The sequence below is a fragment of the Rhamphochromis sp. 'chilingali' genome (assembly GCF_963969265.1).
Source record: "Rhamphochromis sp. 'chilingali' genome assembly, chromosome: 11".
In the NCBI taxonomy this organism is placed as follows: Eukaryota; Metazoa; Chordata; class Actinopteri; order Cichliformes; family Cichlidae; genus Rhamphochromis; species Rhamphochromis sp. 'chilingali'.
Genome location: NC_137938.1, coordinates 12790291 through 12814597, shown reverse-complemented (window position 1 = coordinate 12814597; position 24307 = coordinate 12790291). Strand labels below are relative to the sequence as shown.

At 40.6% G+C, this 24307-nt stretch overlaps 2 protein-coding genes across 3 annotated transcripts in view; both read right to left on the bottom strand.

The window, feature by feature from the left end:
• Window positions 1-5060, bottom strand: part of LOC308406417 (ankyrin repeat and IBR domain-containing protein 1-like) — a 36262-nt gene extending 31202 nt beyond the window's left edge. Inside the window, exons 1-4 of one of the 2 annotated variants that reach the window (XM_080897419.1) lie at window positions 4639-5060; window positions 2655-2940; window positions 1562-1862; window positions 106-288 (exon numbers count right to left, since the gene is read on the bottom strand). In XM_080897419.1, coding sequence (XP_080753545.1) covers window positions 106-288; window positions 1562-1862; window positions 2655-2842 — 672 coding nt within the window. In that variant the 5' untranslated portion in view covers window positions 2843-2940; window positions 4639-5060. The remainder of the gene's footprint in view (window positions 1-105; window positions 289-1561; window positions 1863-2654; window positions 2941-4638) is intronic. The other variant, XM_080897418.1, reaches the window with a different exon arrangement.
• Window positions 5061-5825: 765 nt separating this feature from the next.
• eomesb (eomesodermin homolog b) lies at window positions 5826-11044 on the bottom strand. The gene is made up of 7 exons (XM_080896576.1): window positions 10954-11044; window positions 9040-9701; window positions 8718-8872; window positions 8211-8332; window positions 7546-7704; window positions 7140-7201; window positions 5826-6984 (listed from the first exon to the last, which is right to left on the bottom strand). The coding sequence occupies exons 2-7, from the start codon at window positions 9567-9569 to the stop codon at window positions 6201-6203; spliced, it is 1812 nt and encodes a 603-aa protein (XP_080752702.1). The 5' UTR covers window positions 9570-9701; window positions 10954-11044; the 3' UTR covers window positions 5826-6200.
• Between the last annotated feature and the right edge of the window lie 13263 nt (window positions 11045-24307).

Genomic DNA, 24307 nt, shown 5'->3' with positions numbered 1-24307 from the left:
TGCTGTGGACTAAAGTTTGGTTCTAATAACATTTTAAGTCACACCAGCTGAGGGTGATAAACTGAAAGCTATACACCCACTCCTTGTTGGTGTGTTATACTGTACCTCTCTTCGATCTAGGGCTGCATATTCTGCCTCAATACCCTCTGCCTCAGGGGCAAGAGAGAAGACCATCTGCGACTCCAGGCGCAGGGCCAACTCCTTGTGGTGCTGCTTCTCTGCAGAGTCACATGGAGTCTCGCGGTTTTCATTCTCCGCAAACAAGTCCGCTTCTCTCTGCACCAGCATCTGAGCACGAAGAAACAAGAGGAATATCTGGCATTGAACAATGGCACACATCGTGCATTCAAGAACAGATACTAAAGCTCGCTGACTATATATGTAGTTCCAAACACCTGTGATTACTTGCACAGTGGAGTACCACTCACCCTGTAACAGTAATCAGAGGAAAGTATCCACAATTAAGGCATGAAACAGTAATTACAGTTATTTTGATATAGACTGCAATTATGACTTCAGTAAAAAAAATAAAAATAAAAATAAAAATAGCAACAACTTACCCACCTCGAGAAAACTGAAAAAGAGTTCACTTATATCCACTTTACTTCAAAGTTCTTTGTAGAGTATGGCACACTAAGTCTTGATGATCAAGTGCCAATTAAAGGAGCTCAGGTAATATTGAGAGCAGTACAAGAAAAACACACACGTTAATAATGTGTCTTTTGGGGGGTGGTGGCTTCTGTTGGTAACTGTCATTTCTGTGCTTGAGTCTACTTTTTTAAACTGTCTGTGAATGGCATTTCTTGACACCCTGGAAGTAGGGTGTCTCTTTTTCTGTCACAACATACCTGTCTGCATCGCCAGCCTCGACATTATGTTCTGCACATGGTGCAAATTGCATTTTGTAATAAACTGCATGGATTCTGGGGGGAAATTAGAGTGAAGGCAACAATAATATTTCTATAATGAAGAGTCATCTAAATAAATGACAGTGTGCAGAAATGCGATCATTTAAAATTAGTACCAGCTGTACAGCAGTTCTTTCTGGGGATTTCCCAACTATTGGCTGCTTGCCTTTCCTGAAGCACATTTTAAGAGCAGCATTTGTAATTTTGTTCTATTACATGCAATAACAATAAAGTCACGCGTAATCTATTTGACTGTTATATCTGGTGTGAGCTGTCCAGGAGATTAATTAAGTTGTACCGTGTTCCACAGCATCTTCCAAAAACTCACCAGCGAGGGCGAATGAGAAGATGCAAATTACAGTTCCCTACCGAAGGTCAAGATTGACTCTAGGACAAGGCCACACGTGAGGATCTATTCTACAAATATTCATTACACAAAAGAGCAGACACTGAATGATGTGTGTGAGCATCAGAGTTACTCTGGTCTCATTTATTATCCTTCCCCTCATATACTCTCTGCCCTTGTCTTAGTGAAACTGGTCAGTTTACAGCTACAGAGGCTTTGATCATAACCCCCCAAAAATTTCACACTTAAGAAAATTTTACACTAGCCCAGAGAAAATATCTGCAATATCTTTTTATTATAATCTCACCTCAACACAAGTCTTCATGCCTGAGGCAGCAGCATAGTGTAGGCAAGTGTTTTTCTTGTTGTCAGTGGCATTGACATCAGCCCTTTCATACTCTCCATGATCCAGCTTAGCTCCTGTCCATGCTAGCACGATCTGAAGGCATTCCCCTCGTCGCTGTTCGTCTTCGTACGGCCTTGAGATGCGGGGATGCAAAGCTCCCTCTGAAGTCAGGATCTGAGGCCCCATGCAGAGAAGGTGCAGAGATGTCTCATTGTGCACGTTGCGCTTGTTAGGATTGCCATCTTTGCTTAGGAGAAAAGACCTAAAAGAGAATAACAACATGACAAGATGGTTAAATTGTAATGCGTTGTCTTTTGTGGGATACTGTCAACAGACTGCAAATTCTTATGACATCAGTGCTGATTCAGAACGTAAACATGATTTTTTTTTTTTAAGATAAAAAAACACGAGTTATGCATAGTGCATGTAGCTTTTCGTGTAACTGAATATTTTACAGCATTTTAACTGCACAATATTCTAAAAAAGGAGAGCTGTATACTGCAACGCAGGTCAATTCCTTCCCAAAATAGTTTAGATTTCAACATTTCATTGCTTTTGTGAAAACCATAAACTAGAATTATAGCTATACAACCAGTTATATGACTTAAACTACTGTTCTTGTTTTTTTAAGAGTAAGGCCAGAGTGGGATAAAAACAAGCACAGTCTGCACTGTTAGCTTGTCAGATAGGAAGCTCTTGGAACGTCATTCTATTCCAGCTCAGCATGTTGCATTCCTGAGAGCTGCTAACAGATGGCTATGTAGAGACACAGATGGGACAGAGACATATAGAGAAAAAAAAAACATGAAAAAAGAAAAACTGAATTTTAAAATACAGCAAAAGTGAAAAGATGGAATAAGCTGCCATTGAGTGATAAAAAAAGAGAAGAAGTCAGGTTAAGGGTTACTAGACATAAAGCTTGAGAACCATCTATGACCCAATCATTATCAGGCCCTGTCAGAATAACAATTTTTCCTCACTGACAACACTCAAAAATATGAAGTATACATTCTGTCTGCTTGCGTATTTGTTTTTATTTGGGCCATATCCTAACCTGAGTAGGCGTGTCATGGCGTGCCGGGCAGCATAGTGCAGTGGAGTGTTGTGCTGATAGGACTCTCCATATGTAGAGTTGGGATCTAGAGCCTCCTTGAACTGTGGGTTGCTCTCATACAGTTGGCAAGCCAGCAGTTCATCTCCATTGATGAGAGCCTTACGGAACTTGGTCGCTGTGTTCCCCATTTCGTCCCCTACCGTGGGTCCAAAGGTCTGACTGGGACAGCAGCCTCTTAAGTCGTCTTCCACCTGTTCAAGTCCAATAAGCCAGCATACTGCATGTCCTAATAAAAAGACAAAAAATTGGGAGTAAAACGTCTTTATGCCTGAGCCCAACAAGGCTCTTCAAGCGAGAAAATGGTCAAGAGGTTTGTCGGTCATACAAGTTTCCACATCATCCCAATAAATCAAAAATATTTTCACCAGTTTCAGGAAAAGCAACTTTGCCTCGTTTTGTACAGCTGACTTCCACTCCCTCTGGTCACAAAACAAGAATTCAGTCTTCAAGGGTGCTTGGGCTGCTCTGCCACAAGCTCCTGCGTCAGCATCACCACTGCACTGTAAACCAGCTCCCTGTTTCTCTTTTTATTTTTTTTGAATTTATTTATATATTTTTTTTGAATACCTAAACATAGTGAGGACAAAGCCCACACAGAGATGGACAAGGCTTCCTCTGGCATCACCAGGAGTTTCCGCTTCACTGTGCCAAAGCTACTCATCCCACTGAGGCCAGGGCTCATTATGAAGCAAGATATCCTCAACTGAAGAATAGCACACAGCAAGTCCGCTTTCCGCTTCCACCAGGGCACCATATGGTCACGACCGTCAGGGCAATGTGATACCTTTATGTATTTTTAGTAAGCGGCAGCAGACCGAACACAGGACACAGCATAATTTGTTTTTATAATAACACGCATTCAATTTCCCAATAACAAAATTCTCACTGGTGGAGACAAGTTATGTGTGCAATGGAAGGAATGAATACTCACCGAAAATCCCCATCTCCCATTAATACCAAGCATTCCATAGGTTAGTAAGTAACTGAAGACAGCTAACTATTTGCGCTGTTATATAAACAGAGTCAAGACCGTGGACAGGTCTGACACACTGTTCTAATCAGTCAATCTTTAAACTAAGTAAGGAAGATAAGAGTGAGACCTTTGGTAGTCTTCTGGGAAAGTGTGTTATTAACTGTAACAAAACGAATACCAAAGTTATGACGTGGTTATCTATTCATCAATTAGAATAGCAATATGGCACAGACGTGTTTTCACTCTTTAGTAAGATTGGTAGAATGGAGGCAGGTGGAAAATAAACAAGTATTACATATATGAATGATTTATCATTTATTCAGTTGGTAAATACTGTCTACATTTACGTGTGCTAATATCGACCATTTTAACATGTGAAATCATCCCCTGCGATCATTGTCGTACATTTAAATAACGCTATCCATCATGTAAACAGACCAGCCAGTGGAAGTGAACACCACCTTAGATCAGGCGTGTGCCATGTGATTACCCCAGTGGCCAGACACCATCACAAAGCAAGACAAACAGTATACCACCTTGGCATACAAAAAAAGCAAGAAAGAAAAACACCTGATCTTTGAACAGTTATATAATCTCATAGTTTGTAACACATATTACTCAACGAGCTTGCTCTCTAAATGAATAACTACAGCATTAACCTATCTTACAACAGTCAACGACACTCCCCCGTTACAGCTTCAACCAACCACATCTAACTAAAGCTCACAGCAACAGCTAGCGTTAACATGAGAAAAATAAAAACGTTATTCCACGTAGCCGCCACTTGTCACTAAACTACTTCATGCAGGCCTGTATCCACGTCGTGCGGTGTTTACCATTTTCGCTAGCAGAAAATCGACGACAGCGTGTCATGTTGTGTTAATGAACAGACCCCGATAACGCTTTGTTCCACTGCTGGTTAAAAATAAAACCAATCTGCCGACAACCAACCTTAGAAAACGTTAGCTGCAAACCATTCCTTTTGTCGATAATGCCACTGGTACTGACAAAACACTCTGCTGCTTTGCTAGCTATATAATATTCAAAAACAAAAAACCTCATGACGCTAGCATCTGCGTTGACCAACGTCAGTGTACACGCTAGAGGCTGGCTGAACTAGCGTGCTAATCTCGATGCTAGCCAACTTGACGGTAGCAAGTACAGTTGAAAAACTCCGTAAACAATGAATAACAAGTATTTCGACTTACACTGATTGTACATCTTGCTGTTGTACACCTGGCCTTGTGAGTGAATTGTCAGTCGCAAAGGGTAAAGCAAAGAGTTTTCTCGTTATGTGGGGCAAACCTGTATAAACAATGTGAGCTATGCGCTGTGCTGTTGCCCCAGTCAACTCTCCGTTGACTCTGGTGGCTCCTGCTGGATACTAGTCGGGTTGCCAGGTTTCAAAACAACCCCCTAAAACAGGCGAGAAAGACGTGGCCGGCTTATTTTTCAAAGCCTAAGCTTTGCTTTAACATTAATTTCAACCAAGTGCATGTTTTTTTTTAGTTTAGTTTAGTTTTTGTTTTTTTTACCCTTAGAAACTACAGCTATTTACACCTTCATAAAGCCGGGCATCATATCTGAAGCGGAAATAGGTAAGATAAGTACGGCGTACGCGCTTACACTAACGGAAAAATACCTGAAATCTTTCTAAAACGGGTAAATCTATAAACACTTCTGCTTTAGGCTTCTCTGGAGTGAACATGGGATGGAGTAGACGTTCAACTCAACAGGCTAATCATTTGTAATAGCCGCCATTACAGAAAAAGACCACTAGAGTGCGCCAAAGTCCACAGAAAAATCACACTGCTGAGTGGCGCCGTTCTTCATTTTTTATCTCCTACACACGCCTCGTGAGTAATTGCAGAAAGTATTTCTCAGTTGCATTCACAACCTACACCAAACAAATACTAAATGCACAGTACACTGTATTTAAGCAGAGGCTTAGCAGTCTCCACTCACTTGAAATAACCACATCGAAACTCAACATAACATGTGTGCCTTTTATTATCAAATAGTTGAACTTTGCATTTAAGGTATATACAGCATATTGTTCTCATATATTTAAGAATGCACACATTTCATATGAACAGGCCTTCAATATATAATCTGTAAACACATAGCTTAATCTCAGTGTAAGGGTAGATACATAAATGTATGCAACAATGAAATGTAACACACTTTAAAAAACAAAACAAAACAAAAAAAAAAACAGGGCACCTTAAACGAATGCTTTGGCACTTTGTAAATTTCAGTTCAATAAAAGGGGAGTTAAAAATATATATATATGGTTTGGGAACAAACAAAAAGCCTTAAGACGGAGACGCTCATCGTACCACGTGCATTTCTTGTAATGCCATAATTTTTCTTCATCATTTTCTGTCTTGCCACAAAAGAAACAAAAAGACATTTATCACTGCCAACACAAAATAAGGGTCTTCATATAACAAAAAAAAAATGCTAAAACAATATTTCTCATTCATGGTAGCAGATGAAGACCAAACAAACGTTTAAGGGTTTGTGTAAAATGGATAGTAAGCTGCCATGCTTTTGGATGGGGGGGCTTCCTTGCTGTAGCCATTGTTGGTGGGAACAGAGACCAAGTCCTCACACTTGGTGTTGCTGGAGGAGTCCTCCGTGCTTGGACCATTGAGAGACACACGCCTTCTTTTGCAGCCCAGAGAATAGGAATTGGTCTTGTCTAAGGAAAGAGCTGATGGTTGTGGGTCTGTCCAGGAGCTGATCAGGGCTCCGCTACCATTCACCTCCTCTTCCATCTGTGCTTTAACCTTTTCTGAGTCTTCTGGGAAACTGGCAGTGGGGCTGGGTCTGGGGGACCAAGGCAGACTGGATGTGACTTTTCTTTGGTATGCTGCTCTAGACCCCCACCCTGCAGACATTGTAGTAAATGGGGAGTCTGGGTAGTAGCTAAGAGCGTGAGAAGTAGGCATGGGCAGTGATTTGATACCATAAGGAAGCAGGGAACTTGAATATTCTCCCTCATAGGGTGTCAGATCTAGCTTGTTGGTGGTGCCACTGCTACTTCCCCCTTGCTGCACTGAGGTGACAAACCACCTCTGCGAAGCTGCGTCTTCTGACTGAGGCGAGAGGAGGCTGTTAGTCTGCGGTACAGCTCTCTCACTGTTGTAGAAGCGATTCTGAGGAAGGTTGTTGACAAACTGATCCTGGAAGAGGGGCTGCATCGCGTAGCGGGTGCCAGGGACAATCTGGTGGGCACGGGGAGAGTCCGTAGGAGACGGTGTAAGGCGGTCATTCTCTGGAGCTGTGTACATCCTAAAAATTAAATAAATAAATGTACTTATAAGACATGAGGTCAAGACAGTTCAATGTGAAAGTTCTTTCACAATTAGTTGGTGTAGCCACAGTATGATGTATTTGTTTGCTTTGAAAGAGATGCACAGCAATGTAAGCGCATAGAAAATACTCACGAATCATAATTGTCTCTGAATCCTTTGGCAAAAGGGTTGTGATCAATTTTCAGCTGCGTGATCTAAAACAAGGCACAGCCGAAGGTTAAGCTACATTTTAGATTTGGAAAAGCAAAGAATAAAGGAGCATCATGCTTGTGTAGCTATAGACCTCATGTTTAGCTTGCTTTGGAAAACTGTGGCTGATTAAAGTTAGAAATGGCTTCCCATGCCAACTGAACAAGTTTTAATAAATGGGAATTCTAAACTGATTAAAAAGCTATAATATGCAGTATGTAAATAATTAAATATAATGCATGCATACGGCTCTGAGGACCTATTAATGGGAGCTTATATCTAAAATAAAATTAAACAAAAAACAAAAAACAACAACCACCAAGGGAGGCCGGAGTTTTTCCACACTTACATCCGTGTTCTGGTAGGCAGTCACTGCTATAAACTGAGTCTCTGGAAAAGTAAAGCACTGGGTCTTAAGGTCACTGTTAAGGTCTTCCACTCCATCCTCTGTCACCTCCACAATGTGCAGCCTTGGCTGGTACTTATGCAGGGATTGCAGAACAATCATCTATTGCGTAAAAAAAAAAAATAATGCTAATTTTGAAAAAAAAATTAAAGCACTCTATAATTTCCAACGTCACCGCTATTCACAAAAAAAATTCTAATCTGTAAAAGCTTCAGTGAATAACTTTGTGTCCTGCAATTATATGACTTAAGCATTATTTTTGCACTACTGTAGTTTAATTTCATCACATCATCTTTGCATAGACACAAAAATATCTAAACTAATTTCCTTCCTAGCACAAATTAAAAAAATAAAACAAATAATATAGTTAGCTCTTCAAGTCTGAATTAGTCCGAATACAAAACGCTTTCATTGTGCCACATTAATTATCAAGGTGCCAATAAACAAAATATAGTAAAAGTACATCACTACAGTTTATATTAAACAGACTAATCTATATTGAAAACAACAACTGAATGAAGGTTTGGTGTAATGGAAAATGTTTTGCCATTTGCAACCTATTTTGAGGGTTACAGGCCTTTAGTTATTTTCAGCTTTGAGTTTAGTACCTGTGAAGTATTGTGGCTCGTCCCTTTGTTGTTTGTGAGTTTCAGTTTACTGAAGGAGATTTCTTGTCTCATCCAGTGAGCCCCTGTGTTTGGGGACTCCGGGTGGATATAGATTTTGTTCCCTTAAATAAAGAGAAATACATTTTCCAATATTTAAATTCAAGATTTCCAAAACAAATTACACAAAATTCTACTGAAAACATGGGACTTTCCATTAGGAAAAGCTGGGGAACCCATTTTTTGCTCCATGGCCTAGTTGAGAAGTTAGGCTTAGGCTATAAAATAAGCGAATTTCTTTTTCTTTGTTTGTCTTTTTTTGTTGTTGTTTGTTTTTAAACAGAAAAAAAAAGTCTTTTGGGGGATGAAATTGTCTTAAATCCGGGTGAATTTTGCTTTTAAATCGCAGGGGAAATGTTGAATTCAACTCAGTTTAAAATATATTTCTTTAAAAAAAAAAAAAAAAAAAAAGAAAGAAAGAAAATAGGCACTATGTACCCTTTTCGGTACCTTGGCTGCTGTTGTCCGCTTTCCCACAGGTGACCCACTTTCCCCCCTGAAATCTCCAGTGGTTTGGATCCGCAAGCACCACTTCCACAAACACGTTATAATGCGCTGTCACACTGAGACCAGCTATGTTAAAGCTGAGGAAAGGGAACATCCGTCTGCAAAAAACAGAGAGGGAGGATTCAAAGAAACAGAACATTAAAATAAATATTTTGCTAATAAAGAAGAAGAAGAAAAAGAACATAAGAGAAACTGACAGACAGTTAAAGGAAATTAAAGGGAAAAGCTTCGGCTCTAACTTTGCACACTTTTCCTGCCATCTCACCTGCCCTGCTTGGTGATGATCATCTCTGTCTGGTGTCGGTGGAACTTGAGCCATAGAGGTCGGTTGCAGAGATAAACCTGGGACCTCACCCCCGGGCCGGTGGTGGCGGGGGGTAGAGCCATGTTACCGAGAGCGGAGCCCGAGCTGGTGTATGGAGGGTAGATGCAGCCGGGACTCTGTCCGAGCTGGTAAGTGGGACTAATGTGACTGCGCCCGGGGGCTGAGGGAGGGAATCCGGCCGGTTGCAACACGGAGCCCAGGTGCAGTGATGAGGGATACCTTCCAGCACTGGATGGGGTGTAAACCGCCCCGCTGGGGGTGTAGGGGATAAAAGAGCAATGACTGGCTGCTTCGGGACTTTGCTTAGAAATAGCGGATGGGATATAGTACCGGTCAGCACTCATCCCGTGCTCCGTGTACCTGTTGCTAACAACCGGATCATCCCCCTCCACAGCCGGAGACTTGCGCCTCTCATCTGCCGTGTCTTTGGAAGAAGAATATGAACTGCTCTCCCCTTCACTCCCGAGCATCTTTGCTTTTCTCTTGGTTTGGGCTCAGCTGATGTTGCTCTCTATCAGGGATGTCACCTTCCCTTCTTTTCCTTTCAGGTGTCTGCTCCTAAAAACAGGCTCCCCTGCAAACATCCACTGGATTCTGAATGACTGAGACAGACAGAAGCAAACAGTGGTTACAAAAAGACCTGAAGTTGTCCCTAATACACATCTCAAGCTGTCAAGTCGCATACACAGTGAGACGGTTGCAGGAAATGACCTCCATATCACCGGAGATATTTGTGGGCGTACCAGGGTGTGGTTGTGAAGTATGTGAAGTCAGTCTTAAAGTGCTGGATTTCAGTTGTCGTGGTCTCCCCAAAAATAGTAACTTTACTGAAAACAAGGCTCTTTTTTGTTGCCATTTCCCCCCTCTTACTTTTTCCTCCGCTGTTTTAAAAACACGATTAGCTAATCAATTAGCCCTAAATGCGTTCCAGTGCGGCTCATATACTACACGTTTTATTAGATTTTATTTGCTCTTTGATGATATACTGTATTCACAAGTTCAATAGTTCGGCTATAATAATTAAAAGAAAATGATATAAGTGCAACTGAGTAGCTCAGGATTTACAGTTATTGGAAATACTGGAGCGATATTAACAAGCTCGCTGGGACTCGCTTCGAGGTAAGAGCCAATTTCTTGTAAATCATATGACAAACGTGAAGCAATGCACAGATTTACGGGGGTAGACGTGAAACTCGCCCGCGAGTTTTGAAAGTCGTAGCGTTTTCAGTATCAAAACTAAATAAAATTGCAGATTTGTCCGACCTAAATATATTCCGATGGAAACGAATATTTATTCAATTTAATGCTGTCCAACAAAAACAAATAATTTGAACAAAAATGTATGCATGTTTATTTTATTGTTTTTAATGTAGGCCTACTTCTCAGAGGAGTAATAACACTAATAATAGCAGTTAAATCGTGAAGATTCATTGTACGTGTAAATAAATAATACTATCAGTATTCAGAGGTAATGGATTTGCATGCATTCAGTTCGAATGAGGTTGTGTCCCAACGGGATGGCCGACGTGAAAAAGAAAAATAGCCAATTATTTTTCCGTTTGAAGAAACCTGTGATGCTTCTTGGATCAGACAGTCGGATGTGAGAAACCAAAAGAACCGGAATTAAACGATATTAATACAGAGGTGGGTGGGAGAAGAAATGCAAATAAACCAGACACTAGAAACTTATTTACTGTGGGTTAATTCGTTGCAGGCTGAATAAATAAGTTGTTTGTTGCATTTATTGCACATTTAAATGTAAAATAAAGCTTTATCATCATAATAAATAATAATAAATTCTGCAAATGTATTAGTTGCATTTGAAAATATATATAATTGTATTTGCAAACTTACCAAGCCTCCAGGGTCCTCCGGTGTTTCTAATTAAAAAGCTTCAAGACAAGAAAGTATTAAAAACTTAAGACAAAATCATCACAGATAACCGGTGAAGCTGTAAACAGCAAACGGCATCATGCTGCGTTTGTGTCCGGAAAAATAATAATAAGGCAGCAGAGTTTATAATAAAACCGGAGCCATGCGGAGGCGGACTGATCGGAGCGCAGAGACGCAGTCCCGCTTTCACCGCTGCTCTCTCCTTGTGGCCATGACGCGCAGACAGCAGCCTCTTTTATCAGATCTCCCTCCGATCACCAGGGGAGGGGCAGGGGATCCTCAGCATCACAGCCAAGGTGTGTAAAAGCGAAGCTGCTTCCAAATCCAGCCGTGAATTGCTCCCATCTTCTAATCTTAAACAAAGACATCAGCAGAATAAAATAACAGGGCAAAGTCAGTTGTGCTGGGCTTATGGCAACCTGAGTGTGTTAGACAGTCATATAGGTAATAAGGTGACTGATTGTGAAAGTTGTTGTCTATGAAGAAAAGAGATGAGGGATTTGGAGTCTTTGTCAACATACCACACTGAAGTTTTAGATGAGAGATACATGAAATTAGCAACACCCAAGAAAAGTGAGTAAAAGTAAACTCAGGAAACCGGGCAGTCCACGTTTTAACCAGCAGTGGTATATGAAACATGTCAGAGTATAAAGAAGCTGTTTACCACTATGAACATGATAAATGTTTTTGCTTTGGTTTGGGGTTTTTTTCTCCTGGATAACAGCATGTATGAAAAGCACTTCTGCAGAGGTTACAGATACTCTATTTGCTCAGCGCTAATGTGCTAATGAGGATGGAGAGTGAGGAGCCCCACCTATAAGAGCAACCAAGTGAAGAGGGTCATATTGCTGCTTTGAGATTTAGTCATAACTGAGCTAAATAAATATATGAGATAGAAAGACATTCATGTCTTTCAACCTAAGTGACGCTGGAGCCAAAGGTAATTTTATTCCACATATCTGCAGAAGGAGACGTTTACCGTGGAATTCACATACAAATCTACCTCTTGACTGTCTCCTTTGTAAAAGTAAAAGGCCATAAAACTCAGAGGAGGCTCGTGTAAGATTGTTTCCTCTCTTTGACTTTTTTTTTTTGTCTTTCCACTTTTAAGTTCAAAGGAAAAAATCCAATCCAGACCTTGACTCATGCTGAGTTACCCTTTCAATGGCACACCTTTTCAACATCTTAAATGCCCACTCGTTTCTCCTCAGTAGACAACACTTGGTTGGAAGTTAACATGACAAAGACAAAGTGAGAGGATTAGTGAAGCGGCTGAACTCACCACACATCAAACAGGACAAATGAAAACTATCTTAACTGCAAACAGTGGAATACGCTTCTGTTGTTTGTGCTGATAAACGGATTGATTTGTTTTGATTGTTTCACGGAACCGATGAATATGGAGGTAGAATTCACAGTTTTTTTGGTCTTGGGTTTCTGTGGCGCTAAACTTCCTCTGAACTTAAAGTATTTCCACCCGGCTAACTGTTTCCATCTTCACCAGCCATACAACAGGCTTGATTGAACTTATTTTTTTATAATTGTTAGTATATATTACTCCCCAAATAGATCATTTTCTAAGGTATTTTTTAAAAAGGCCACTCTCTTTGTAGTGCCGCTTTGTAGTGATTTAAAATTAAAAGAAAACTTAATTGAACTTTCTTCCCATTTACTTTCTCTTTCTCAATTTAGCATACTATCAATCTGACACAGCAACACATGTGATCACCTGTTTTGATGGTAAAATCTATGAGTCACAAGTGAGAAAGCAGATTCTCGAAAAGTTTCTAAATATACTTCTATTTTTCCCAGGAGTGCAGGGACTTGTACATTGACGTGTGAGGAACAGTAAAAGAAGAGAGAAAAAAAGGCATTACCTGCCTTTAAAATCTTCTCCTTCTGGCAAGAAAAATGTGCCTCTATGTATTTTATATAGTTGGATGTTTAACCTTATGGAGGGCGATGTGTATGTGCAGTGTTTGATACTCAGAGGGTGTTTTCACACTCATGCGCTGAAGGAGGAATGCATGTCAGCATTCAGATTAACCATCAGTTCAACATAATGCATTTTTAAAAAAATCTAATAATTAAAAATGCGGTTTTGTGGCATCATGAATTTCGAGCCAGTGAGCATAAAGTGAAATTCTGAATATTTTAAAGAACTGTTAAAATACTGACTAAAAATGTTGTTCAAAGTAGATTACTTGTGTATTTTTAATCAAATGAGTTTATCTCATTGCAAAAACATACTTCAATGATTTTATTACACCATGCAGGTACCTTATTGTTATGTGTCACTGGGCCGATCGTCTGTGGAATAGCCTCACTCTCTGTCACGCTCAGTGAACACCTTCCCCTAGCTGTGCCTCCTGTTTGACACGTCTAAAGGGCTGTTTCTGACATCTTGCCATTCTGCTGGTTCCCCCTCCCTGCAGCGCTCGTGCATGCGGGAGGAAAAAAGCTGGTGACCTGGCCATTGCTGCCTTGCCCTAGGCCACTGCCACCCTGCTGGCAGCAGAACGTCTGCTGGTCTGAGGCCATGCCAGGAACCCTGCCCACCATGGCTTGTGATGTCACGACAGATTCTGTCTCAGACAAAAGCTCTGATTGGCTCAGAGGGTTTGTATTTCTCACTTTCTGGGAACTGCCCTCTCGGCACTTCACAGACATAGAAATCAAATTAATTATCACTTTAATTGAATGTAATCTCAGCTTTCTGTCCTCTATAGCTGATCAGCTGCATTCCCAGATCATACAGGAAACCAGAAATATGTTCTCCGCGCACATATGGGATGTAATTTGCATATTGGATGGGGAGTTAGTACTGCATGAAAAGTTTTTTTTCACCAGATCCAAAGTAAACTTTTACATACATATCTAAATCCATCTGTAACAAAAATATTTATATATCTTAACAGTAGATATTGCAGACACAGCTATACTGAGCACAATGATGACTAGATAGATGGCTGATGTAGCTATTTCCTAGAGGATAGTCCTCTCTAATACAGTCACCAGTAAGGATTGTTATAGCAGGGTTTAATTGGGCATCTAGCTACACGTTTCCTCTTTCCTCCCCTTTGCTTACATTTATGGTTTGGTCCTACATCCTGTTAAGAGCAGCAGCAGGAGTGGACCATCACATTTGGTGCTCAGCGTGGGGGCAGTTGGGGGAACTGTCATGTTCCAGCTATCCCACGGAGATGCACTTCTGCCTCTCTGTGAAGATTTGGTGGGTTCTCATTTGCATTTGCTAATGAGATCCCGTTTGCATGACTTTATACTGGGAGGCTATCTCTCTGAATATCTCTTTACAAATACAGGAGGTGGATGAAGTCCTGTTTATTTAACCTTTATTTACCAATTAGTCCCATTGGGAAGTCTTTTTTGGGGGGCAAAACACCGGCATGGTAAAGTAGTGGAGACAAATTATTTGACAAATCACACCATCTTAATATGTGAGTGGACGTGCTTTTACTTTTGGTTTCTAAAAGCGGGTGTTTCTCAGGAACCATGTTGTAATCTATCACCTTCACTTTGAGTCAGTGAAGTAACGGTTGTAACAGCTTCACGGTGATACTATTAATGCTTTTGTGCTGTCTGTCAACAAAGGTTATGTCTCCATGAACATGTAGTGCTAAGCTATCCTAGTCTGCGAAATGTGTCCAAACCAAAAGTTAAACACCTGTTATTTCTTGACTTTTATCGCTGGCATTTACAACAGCAGAGAATAAGAGGGCTCCGAGTCTCTGCCCTTGCCAGTCCGCCCCATTCACAACTTCCCACGCATGCTTCATCTTCCCAGAAGCTTTCCTCAGCCAAGACCCATGACTTCCAAAATCACCTATCTGATGGGACGTTCTTAAAGTCGCAGGCCAAAAGCAATTAAGCCCTGTTTAGAGTGCAACGTTATTATCACCCAATCTGTACTGTTAAGAATTTCTGCCCACCAATCTGCCAGTGTCAGCAGCCCCAAAAGATAAGCACATTTGGTCCTGGGTCACAATCGAGAGCTGAATCCTCAGAGGCTGATGCATTTAAGATCATAAGCAAAAGTAACAAGGGAAATTAAAATGGCCTCAAAGAAGCCTTTACTGATGAGTGCACTCTTTGTTTCGTTTTTGAGGGAAAGTGGTTAGAATGACTAAGTCTTTACCGCACATATTAAAGCGACAACTGTTCTTGCTGCTTGGGTGCTGCTGAACGAAAGATTGCACACTAACCACTTAAAGGTAGCGGATCTCTCATCTGTGTCATTAAGACAACGATAGGTCGAACTGAGCGTAGCAGCGCTGCAGGAAAAGATTGGGTTTAACGATCAGCTGTTATGTACAAATTCTCTCATCAAACTCAATCTGTACACAGAGTGCACATCGAGATCTCCATATTTATCGACATAATAACAGTTAAAATAAATAAATAAATAAAAACCTCTGTATTTTTTTAGAAAAGTGGCCCTCTCCAGCGAGGTGGAAAGAATATTTTCTGCATTAAGTCCCCTCTCATAACAGACAAACAGGACCCAGAGCGTGTTTTTTCCTCATATGGGGAATCTGCTGACTGTGGTATCACATTATGATTAACAATTTAACTATGATCCCCTTCTTTCCCATTGTTATTCCACAGATGACTGGGAGTAAGGGCGAAATGCCAGCGACGGCACGCAGGCTTCATTAGATTCATTGATTGATTTATTGTTTTCCATGGTTGTAATCACTTCCCCCAAGGTAATTTGTGAGCTCTTTATGGTTCAGAGGTATAATCCTGAGAGTTAATTAATCGGCTTTGTTTAGAAGTTTGGAAGTAGAAATGAACCTCGGAATTGGTAACAGCTAGGAACAAAACTGCATGTGTGACTTAGAATTCCTTGTTTACCACCACAAAGGATCAAAACTAAGAAGGTAATAATTAGATTGGGGGTGATTTGTAGATCTTTTGCATTTACCTTCAGCCCTCTTTATCCGTTTTTTTTTTCAACTTGACAAATCCAAAGTTGGAAATTTGCCATATCTTGGAAATCTCCAGATTTTTAATTAAAACCACTTGTTACGGACTTTAGCACACAATAAAGAATCACTAGCACTAGACAGTTTAATGACAAATCAGTGTAAATTATTCATGAAATTGAAACACAATTCAAAATTGAAAGCACTGAAATTCACAAAATATGTTCAAATATATGCAGAAAGCGGCGTTTGTACAGCATGTTCTTACTTCTAGAGCAATATTCTTCACTTTAATCAGCCTTCTCTGTCCACGGGGGGGGCAGCAAGCATTGCTCCTCTTAGCTGAACAGGAGCATTATAAACCAAGGATCACATAATGGAGTTATGTTCTAAACCAAATTTTTACCACGACCTAAAGTAACACACATTCCTAGCCCCTGTTCAATACAGTGGAAAGGGGCTTACCCCTCTAATATTATCTGGCCTTCGTCAGTCTTAATTGAGGTTTGGGCTTGCTTTAATTGGCTTTTTAATGATTTGTGAATGGGAGCTGCTGTTTATGGGTTAAGTGCATCTTAATCAGAGCTTTAATCCAGTCATTAACAGAGAAACATGAGGTGTCGAGAGCGTCAAGGAGAGGTTGATAATTGAGAGGCTGCTTCCTTGCTCCCCGTGCTGTGTGTGTGTATGTGTGAGTGTGTGCTTACTTCAGCTGTATTTTAGAGGAAAAAGCTTCCTGTTGGTGATGTCAGTAAAATTTTTCACGGCACCATAAAAGACAAACACTTGCTGTACATATTTTGCCACATCCTTATATTTTTGCTCTGATTATTTCAGAAGTAAAAATGATGATGATGAAAAATGATGAAAAACACCGGCTGAAATAAAAATCAGCAAAGAACTTTTCACATTTTCTTTATCTCAGTACATATATTTGTTTCCCCAATGATAATATTCTACGTATCAATACTGAAAGTAAAACTAGATTGGTTTTGTCCGCCCTCCCCTTTCCTCTCTGCTGTTCAGCTGTCACAATTTCTGAGTTTTTTTCACTGTATATTTTAGCACCTACCCCGCGTGAGGCCTGTGTGCTTCTAAACCCCCACTCTCGTCCCCTTCTAATGCGTGCACGCACGGCGTGGAAACAACGAGCCTATATTGAATAAACATACTGTTTTTAGATAGGTTCCTAATTTGCATCATCCTTTGCGAAGTGTGTTTTTCACCAATTTTGGTGTAATTTATTACAGACTTACACACACCTTCTGATCCTATAAAAGCACTGTCAATTGCTCCCAAACCTTCAGTGCTAGTCACCCTCTTACAGCAGATCATCGACAAACAAAAATCTCAAAAATAGCCCACTCATACTCTGCTGGTGGCAAAGCAGCTGAGAAAATTAGGCTACCAGAGAGGCAGTGCATTTGGATCTTCTGAGGATTAAGCAAGTTTTAACTGTCACTGACTAACAAGTCAAGTCAAAAGAGTTAACAGTAAAAAAAAGAAGAAAAAAAGGGTTTCTTTTAAAAATCACAGTAATTTGGACCCGGATCCAAAATCGCCAATACTTCTAAAACCTGGCCCATGTTTTAACCCCTCCTTTTTCCGTACATACTTCTGCTTTATGCAACACCATGTCCGCTTCATTGTGTCACTACTGTGCATATTTGTGTATTAATATAAAGTGCAAAGATGAGGTCCCGATGACGGGACGAATACTGTGGCCCCACTTTCACCACTAATCGAGTCTCCCTGTGAAAGTGTGAAAACATTTAGAGGCCATTAACAGCACAAGATGATACTTCCTCCCAGGTCAGCAGATCAAAGGCAGCTGTCAGCCCCGACAGGCAACGTCTCTCTCTGATGTTGACGACTCACCCTCAAGTATTCATTTCCGTAAGTTTCCAGTCCGTGCATGCATACAAAGATTAAGACTGGATCTGCAGGATACTGAGGAATATTAACTATGGGGCTGATAGCGTGATGACATAATGCTTCTCTTTTTAAGAGTCCAGACGGTGCTTTTGTGCATTTAGAAGTCACAAATGGGATTTTTCTTTTTCTTTTTTACCTCGAGCGTACACACAAACACACTTGCTTGCACGCACGCACACACGCTAGCACACATACATGCTTACTTATGAGATGTTACAAAAACTTCTCTTTCTTCTCTCCATTAAAAAACTATCGATCTTTTGCTTTGGCTTCTCTGCTTGATGGTTTTTTTCCCCCCATCATAATGGAAAGTCTCCCTGGCCATTTCTTCAGCCTATTCTTCATTTGGAGTAATTATAGATGGAGAGGTAAAAGATGTTTTTTTCCTCCCCCCTCTCTTTTCTTTTCTCCTTCTTGCCTATCTTTCTCTCCCCTGCGTGCATTCAAAGGAGCTCTCACCACTGCATTCTTATTAGGGACATGCCTGAAAGGCTCTCCGCAGCATGTGGTGTCCTCTGACCATCCGTTATGGCTGCTTTTTGTTGGCATTAACAAGCCGAGCAGCCAAGGATAGCTTTTCAACAGGTACAAACTTTTCCTTTTAGATAATTAACTGCATTCAGACACTCAGCGCAGTGTAGGCAATGTGGGTGCAGAAGCCCAGAGAGGATCATATTTGAGGGGGAAAAAAGGAACAGAGAAAGGAAAGGGAGATGGAGGAAAAAAAAAAAAAAAAAACTTCATCAAAAGACAAGATGTTCTCTTTGGTGTTGTTTAGTGCTAGTGGATTCTATACCAAACTCCTATTCAAATAGTGTGGTCTGCTTTTCTGCTCCCCTCCTCGTCCTCGTGTCTGTCCTCTCCGTCTTTTTTATCAAGATGGACCGTGAGATGAGGGAAAACTTTGGTCATTGTAGAATGGTCAAAGGTGTGCTGGCTTAATGAATGGAAGAAACAAGAGAAGAGCTTTCCCTCGTTCCTCTTTGCCTCGCCGCAAAAAGCCACAGGATGCCTCCTGAAGAAGGCCTCCTTCATCCATTGCCGTCTCGTCTCTTGTTAAAAGGGGCATAAAGCGAAGGCAGAGGGGAAAAGTAATTTTCTTTTTCCCGTCTATCCATTCTTTTGGTGAGTTTCTTCTATTTTTTGCTGTGTACTTTTATAAAGCTTATAATTATCTTGGTGAGAGGTCCTCAAGCGAGAACGAATGGGGTCTTTGTACCCTTCTCTCTTCAGCCCTCTCCTGGAAGCCATATTAACATTCGGTCTTCCCCCTTTACAGATGCAGTGAAAAAGCCAGATGTGTCTCCTGTAATGGAAAAGAAAAGGGGGGGAAAAACTTTCAACAATTTCACTTTACAAATGGACAGGACTGAAGTATCAGCTATCAAATGTTGTATTCACCACATGTGTTGTGCTTCACTACAGCACTGTTATGCAAAACAAGGGCCGACGGGTCTTTTTTTCTCCCGTCGTCACCTCTTTTGTTTAAAGTGTTTATTAGAAGTATAAGAGAGATGAAGCAGACAGGGCAACAGCGACGCCTTTGCTGACCTGGCGGCAGAGATCGCTGGTTTAGGATGACACTCTGCTCCTTCACCATCCATCTGTAGCCCTTCCTCCGCTCACCTGCCCCTCCCTCAGTCCCTCTAACCTCCATCCCCAACTCTTCTGGCTGATTACTCCTAATGTAATTTTAATTAAAAACTGTGGTGTCAAAGGGTTTAGCCTGCCTGAGAAGCGGGTGCAGATTGTGGCACAGTGGCAGACCCCTTCACTTGCTTGAGAGGAAATGCATCCTGACATTGCTCGGGTGGTGCCAACACAACTAGAGCCAAGGTAAAATAAAAAGGCTTTCTGTTTTACTTAAATATTGTTATGCTGCAGGAAAAGAATCGTGGATCTTTTCTTTTACTTTTTTGTTTCAATTTGATTGGACACTGTATTGGATTGTGTAAGTTATGTGAACGTTCATTTACAAACAATATGCTAGTAATTCTCCATACCTGTAGGCCTGATATGCATTAACCTGTTATCCAGGCATACATACATACATATAGTCTGGATAACAGGCATGGACAGTTTACAAATTACTCAATTAATCAATTTGTTTCTCAGTCTTTATTTCTGCAAAAATACTGAGTCCAATATATTAGCAGCAATGACTAGAAGTCAGGAAAGGTGAAGCTATCCTGGAGGGAGTCATCCTAATATAATGATGTTTAGTTGACATTGACAATAATTGCTGGAGCCAAATGTCACAGGGGTGACCTGTGGAAGGTGCCCCACAGCAGGACTCAACAGCAGAAGTCTGCCTGTAGGTTTGTAATCCCCTCACCCGAGCCGTTGGATTATGTGCTCTCTATCGACCCTGAAGAGGCTCCCCGCGGCTTGGGCTTAAACACTCTCTAAAATCTCATCTCCACACCCCATCTGCCGGCTGAGCGATGTCTTGGAAGTCGAAGGAGTGGAGATGGGAGCAGGCGAGCAGACGGAGGAAATGAGAACACGCCTCCTACTCCTTGCTGTGGCTCTGCACCGCAGAGAAGAGCAGACTTTAGGAAAACACGCTATATATGTACAGTACAGATTTTTAAATATGCACATCAAAATTCCTATAACAGTTAGTTATAGGTTTGTGATTGTATTCACGTTTATATTGTTATTATTTATATTCTCCCTTAAATGAATTTGGAACCGTTCCTGATTGTTGTTGCTGTCAAAGTATTAAATTCTTTGTTGCCATTACACTCCATTAATATCCGTGTGTTAAATGGCTCCATTTCACAAATAAAAAAAGTTCAAACACTACAATAATTGCTTTTCTACAGATCAATGACCCTTTAACATTCTCTGACAGGGGCCTTGTTTTGTGGCCGTCAGTGGACAGTTGGAGGAGCTGGTGGTTGGCCCTGAGCAGTGAGGCATGTCGTAAGAGGGTTTAACTTTGCTAACCTCCTTCTGCCAGGTTCATGGGGCCCTGCTGTTTGGGTAATATTGGATCAGTGTTGGGAGGCCATGTCCCTGCCATATCAGTCAGCACGCTACTTGGGGTAGTAGCGCTTTCCTCTATGGAGCCAACTGGACTTGTTCAGGATTCAATTTCTATGTTTTTTTTATATTTCATGTTTTTGAAATTCCTCGAACGTAGAATTTCATATGCGTTTAAGCCACATCAAGAAAGATTTGTTGACATCTCCGACAACAAATACTCTCTCACATAACAGAACAAAAACATGTGGGCCCATAGCAGTGAGTTAATTAGAAGCCAGGACAACAAATATTTTTCATGTAATTAGGAGTTCTCTTAAAGTTAATGTTCCAGTGTGTAACCAGTCCACAAACAGTACATTATATGTACTTTGTACGTGTGTTTTACCACAACCGCTTTTTTCACAAGAAAAAAAATAAAACCCACTGATAGAAAAGGGGAACCAGGGACTCTTTCACAAAGTAAATTAGGAAGTAGATTTGTAAAAGTATGTAGGTACTTTTGGCACAATACCACTTTTCTTTTTTTTAAATACAGCCTATAAGAAAAAGAAATATCCTTAAGCACCTCTGCATTAGCTGTCTTTTCCCTTCCTTGTATTAAATAGTGAATGCAGCCAAACCACTATTGGTAACATTAAAAAACAAACAAAAAAAAACATGGAGTCAGAAGGAAACCACTCAACCTGAAAAATTCAAAGTATGCACCATACGTGGTCTTGGCCCGTTTAGGTACAGCCAGCACTAGGATCATAGTAAAACAGCCACACACTGTATAGAGATGAAAAACAAACATTGTTTTATATTTGTTTCTACAGTGAAAATCAAGCTTTCATAGAGATATCTGATTTATCACGGGAAAAAAAAGATTTTGGTCAGAAAGCTGTTGAGTGCTCATAAATATCAAATATTTGTATATTGTAGACTTACATTACTTTTTTTTTCAAAACAGTTTTGCAGGATGACACGCACCACATAAAGCTCTTGTATTTGTCAAGAATTCAAGCGATATTAAAATATCATTTTTATCATATTTGCTTCAGTGGTTGTGCAATCATTCGTATGAGGCCCATTTGGCCCTGCTGTGGAAATTTGGCGAATGTTGCATATTGGAGGAGCTCTGCTGATATTAAAATCTGCAGATGCCCACCTGGTGTGAGAAGGGGTAGAAACAGAAGAGTGTGCTGTCTGGACTTGGAGGTGTGTATATCCATCTGTTCGTTTAAGTTCAAGGTTCAAGAAAATGAAATAAAAAGCATGTACACGTGTGCATACAGGTGATGGCCTGTGGTCTCTTTTTGTTAAAGGAGTGGGTTTTTTGTGCTTGTAGAAATCATAGATTTGCTCTTTCTGGTCTTTGATTTTCAGATGAAAAGGCTGTTTTTCTCCACAGAGGAAAGCGACAGCTTTACCGGTGTAAGGTCAGAGAGTCGTGAGAACTACAGGCAGACGGGCTAGAGATTCACTATATCGCCTCTGGCGGTGGTGGTGTGTGGGTGAGTGTGAGCTGTAAAGGTGCACTGGGTGTGTGTCTGTGTGGTTTGGATGTGGAGGTGGGTAGTTCACACCTGTTTCTTATCGTAGTCTGTATGTGTGAAGACTGTCTTTTTCTTAAAGGTGTGTATATGTCTGTGAGCTGGGTACCTGTTTCTTTGATTGAACAGGTGGGCCTTCTTTGCATGGGATCCAGACAGCCGATCCGCCGCACAGCTGACTGTGGTCAGGCTTACTGTGCGCAACACACAGGCTGTGGTTCAGGTACAGATACACTGTGGTTGGATGCTGACTTTCAGGAGTCGTTTTTCAATTATTTTGCTATGATTTTATTTCACAATTGCCACATGGTACAAATATTGTTTTAAAAACAAGTCTTACTGCTTGCATTAAAAATGTGTAGCCACTGTACATAGTTTGAGAGTACAGAAAAAAGCCCTGGCAGTTAAAACACACAAAACTAACAATGTAATTGTATTTGATGCAACATAGCTTACATAATAGTACGGTTTTTACAGCTTCAGCCTCTTAACCTACTTTATTTGGAAGACAGTCATCAGACAAACTGGGACGTTTATCCGAAGGTGTTTCTACAGTTATTTCATAATCATTTTTTAAACCTGAATACGCCCTTTTCAAAGTTGACACAAGGGGAAGTACAGGTGTTACTCTGAAAATAGTCATTGCAATGACATCCCTGTAAAAGTCTTTTGTTTGTGTGATCCAAAAAAGGAGATTAGACACATGAAAAAAAGACACCACTATACAGGCAGGTTAAAAGAAACTAGGCCATTTTTATACATATTGCACAGTGCCATTGCTTTTTCAACAAAAAGTAAGCAAAACTGTAGAATCAGTGTGTAAAAAAAACTAAACACACTCCATGATTCAAATTCGCGTAGTAACACTTTCAGCAGGAATAACTGGAAATATGTTTTCTATATGACTTTCTCTGTCTCTCACTTCACTGCGGGGAAATTTTGGTCCATTTTTTGCTGCAGTTCACTGAAGTTTGCCAGCATTTGCTTATGTACAGCATTTCAATCTGGCAACATCTTGATTCTTTTCTTTTTCAACTAGTCTGTAATAGATTTGCTGATGTGCTTGCAATCATTTTTCTGTTGCATGAATTAATTTTGGCTAAGTTTTCACTGTCAGGCAGATGACCTCAGATTTGAGTTTTTGGTATACTTTGGTATGCAGAGGAGTTCCTGCTTGACTCAGTGACTGCAAGGTGCCCGGGTGACTACAAAACAAGCTTAAATCATCACCCTCCACCACCATGCTGACAGTTGGTATGAGGTGTTAGTGCTGTTGTGCTGTATTTGGTTTTCACCAAACATGGTACTGTGCATTACGGCCAAACAACTCCACTTTTTCTGTCCAAAGGCCATTATTGTGGTTTGTTCAGATGCAATTTTGAAAAGCCAAACTGCGCTGCCATGTTATTTTTAGAGAGAAGAGGCTTTCTCCTGGCAAGCCTTCAAAACAAACCACACTTGTTCAGTCTTTTTTTAATTGTGCTGTCATGAACTTTAACATTTAGCATGCTGACTGAGGACTATAGAGTCTGAGATATAGCTCTTGGGGTTTGGGTCTTTTTGCAGTTTCTCTCAGCATTGCATTGTGTGATCTTGGGATGAATTTGCTGGGACATCTATATCTGAGAAGATAGTGTTTTCCACTTGTGAGTAATCTTTCTCACTGCAGAGTGAAGGACAGATGATTAGAAACAGCCTTATAACCCTTCCCAGATTTATGAGCAGTAACTGTTACTAAAATCATTACCGATATCTTTTCTCCTTTCTAATGTGTGAAAACACACCTGGCGAAAAAAACTGCCAAAACTGCTGTTAAAAGAGGTGCTTGCACTTGTTTATGATCAGTTAGTGAAGTGCATTTAATTACCCTCCATGGAGGCAGTAAGGGTTTCACAGGAAAAAAGAAGCGAC

Bases quoted from the DNA above. Each gene is read 5' to 3' on its own strand.
- eomesb (XM_080896576.1), bottom strand. From the start codon at position 9,569: ATGCTCGGGAGTGAAGGGGAGAGCAGTTCATATTCTTCTTCCAAAGAC. The intron at 7,705-8,210 runs GTACTAAACTCA...TTTACGCAATAG, and splicing joins CGAGCCACAATACTTCACAG to ATGATTGTTCTGCAATCCCT. The intron at 6,985-7,139 runs GTGAGTATTTTC...TTTAATTTTTAG, and splicing joins TTCAGAGACAATTATGATTC to GATGTACACAGCTCCAGAGA.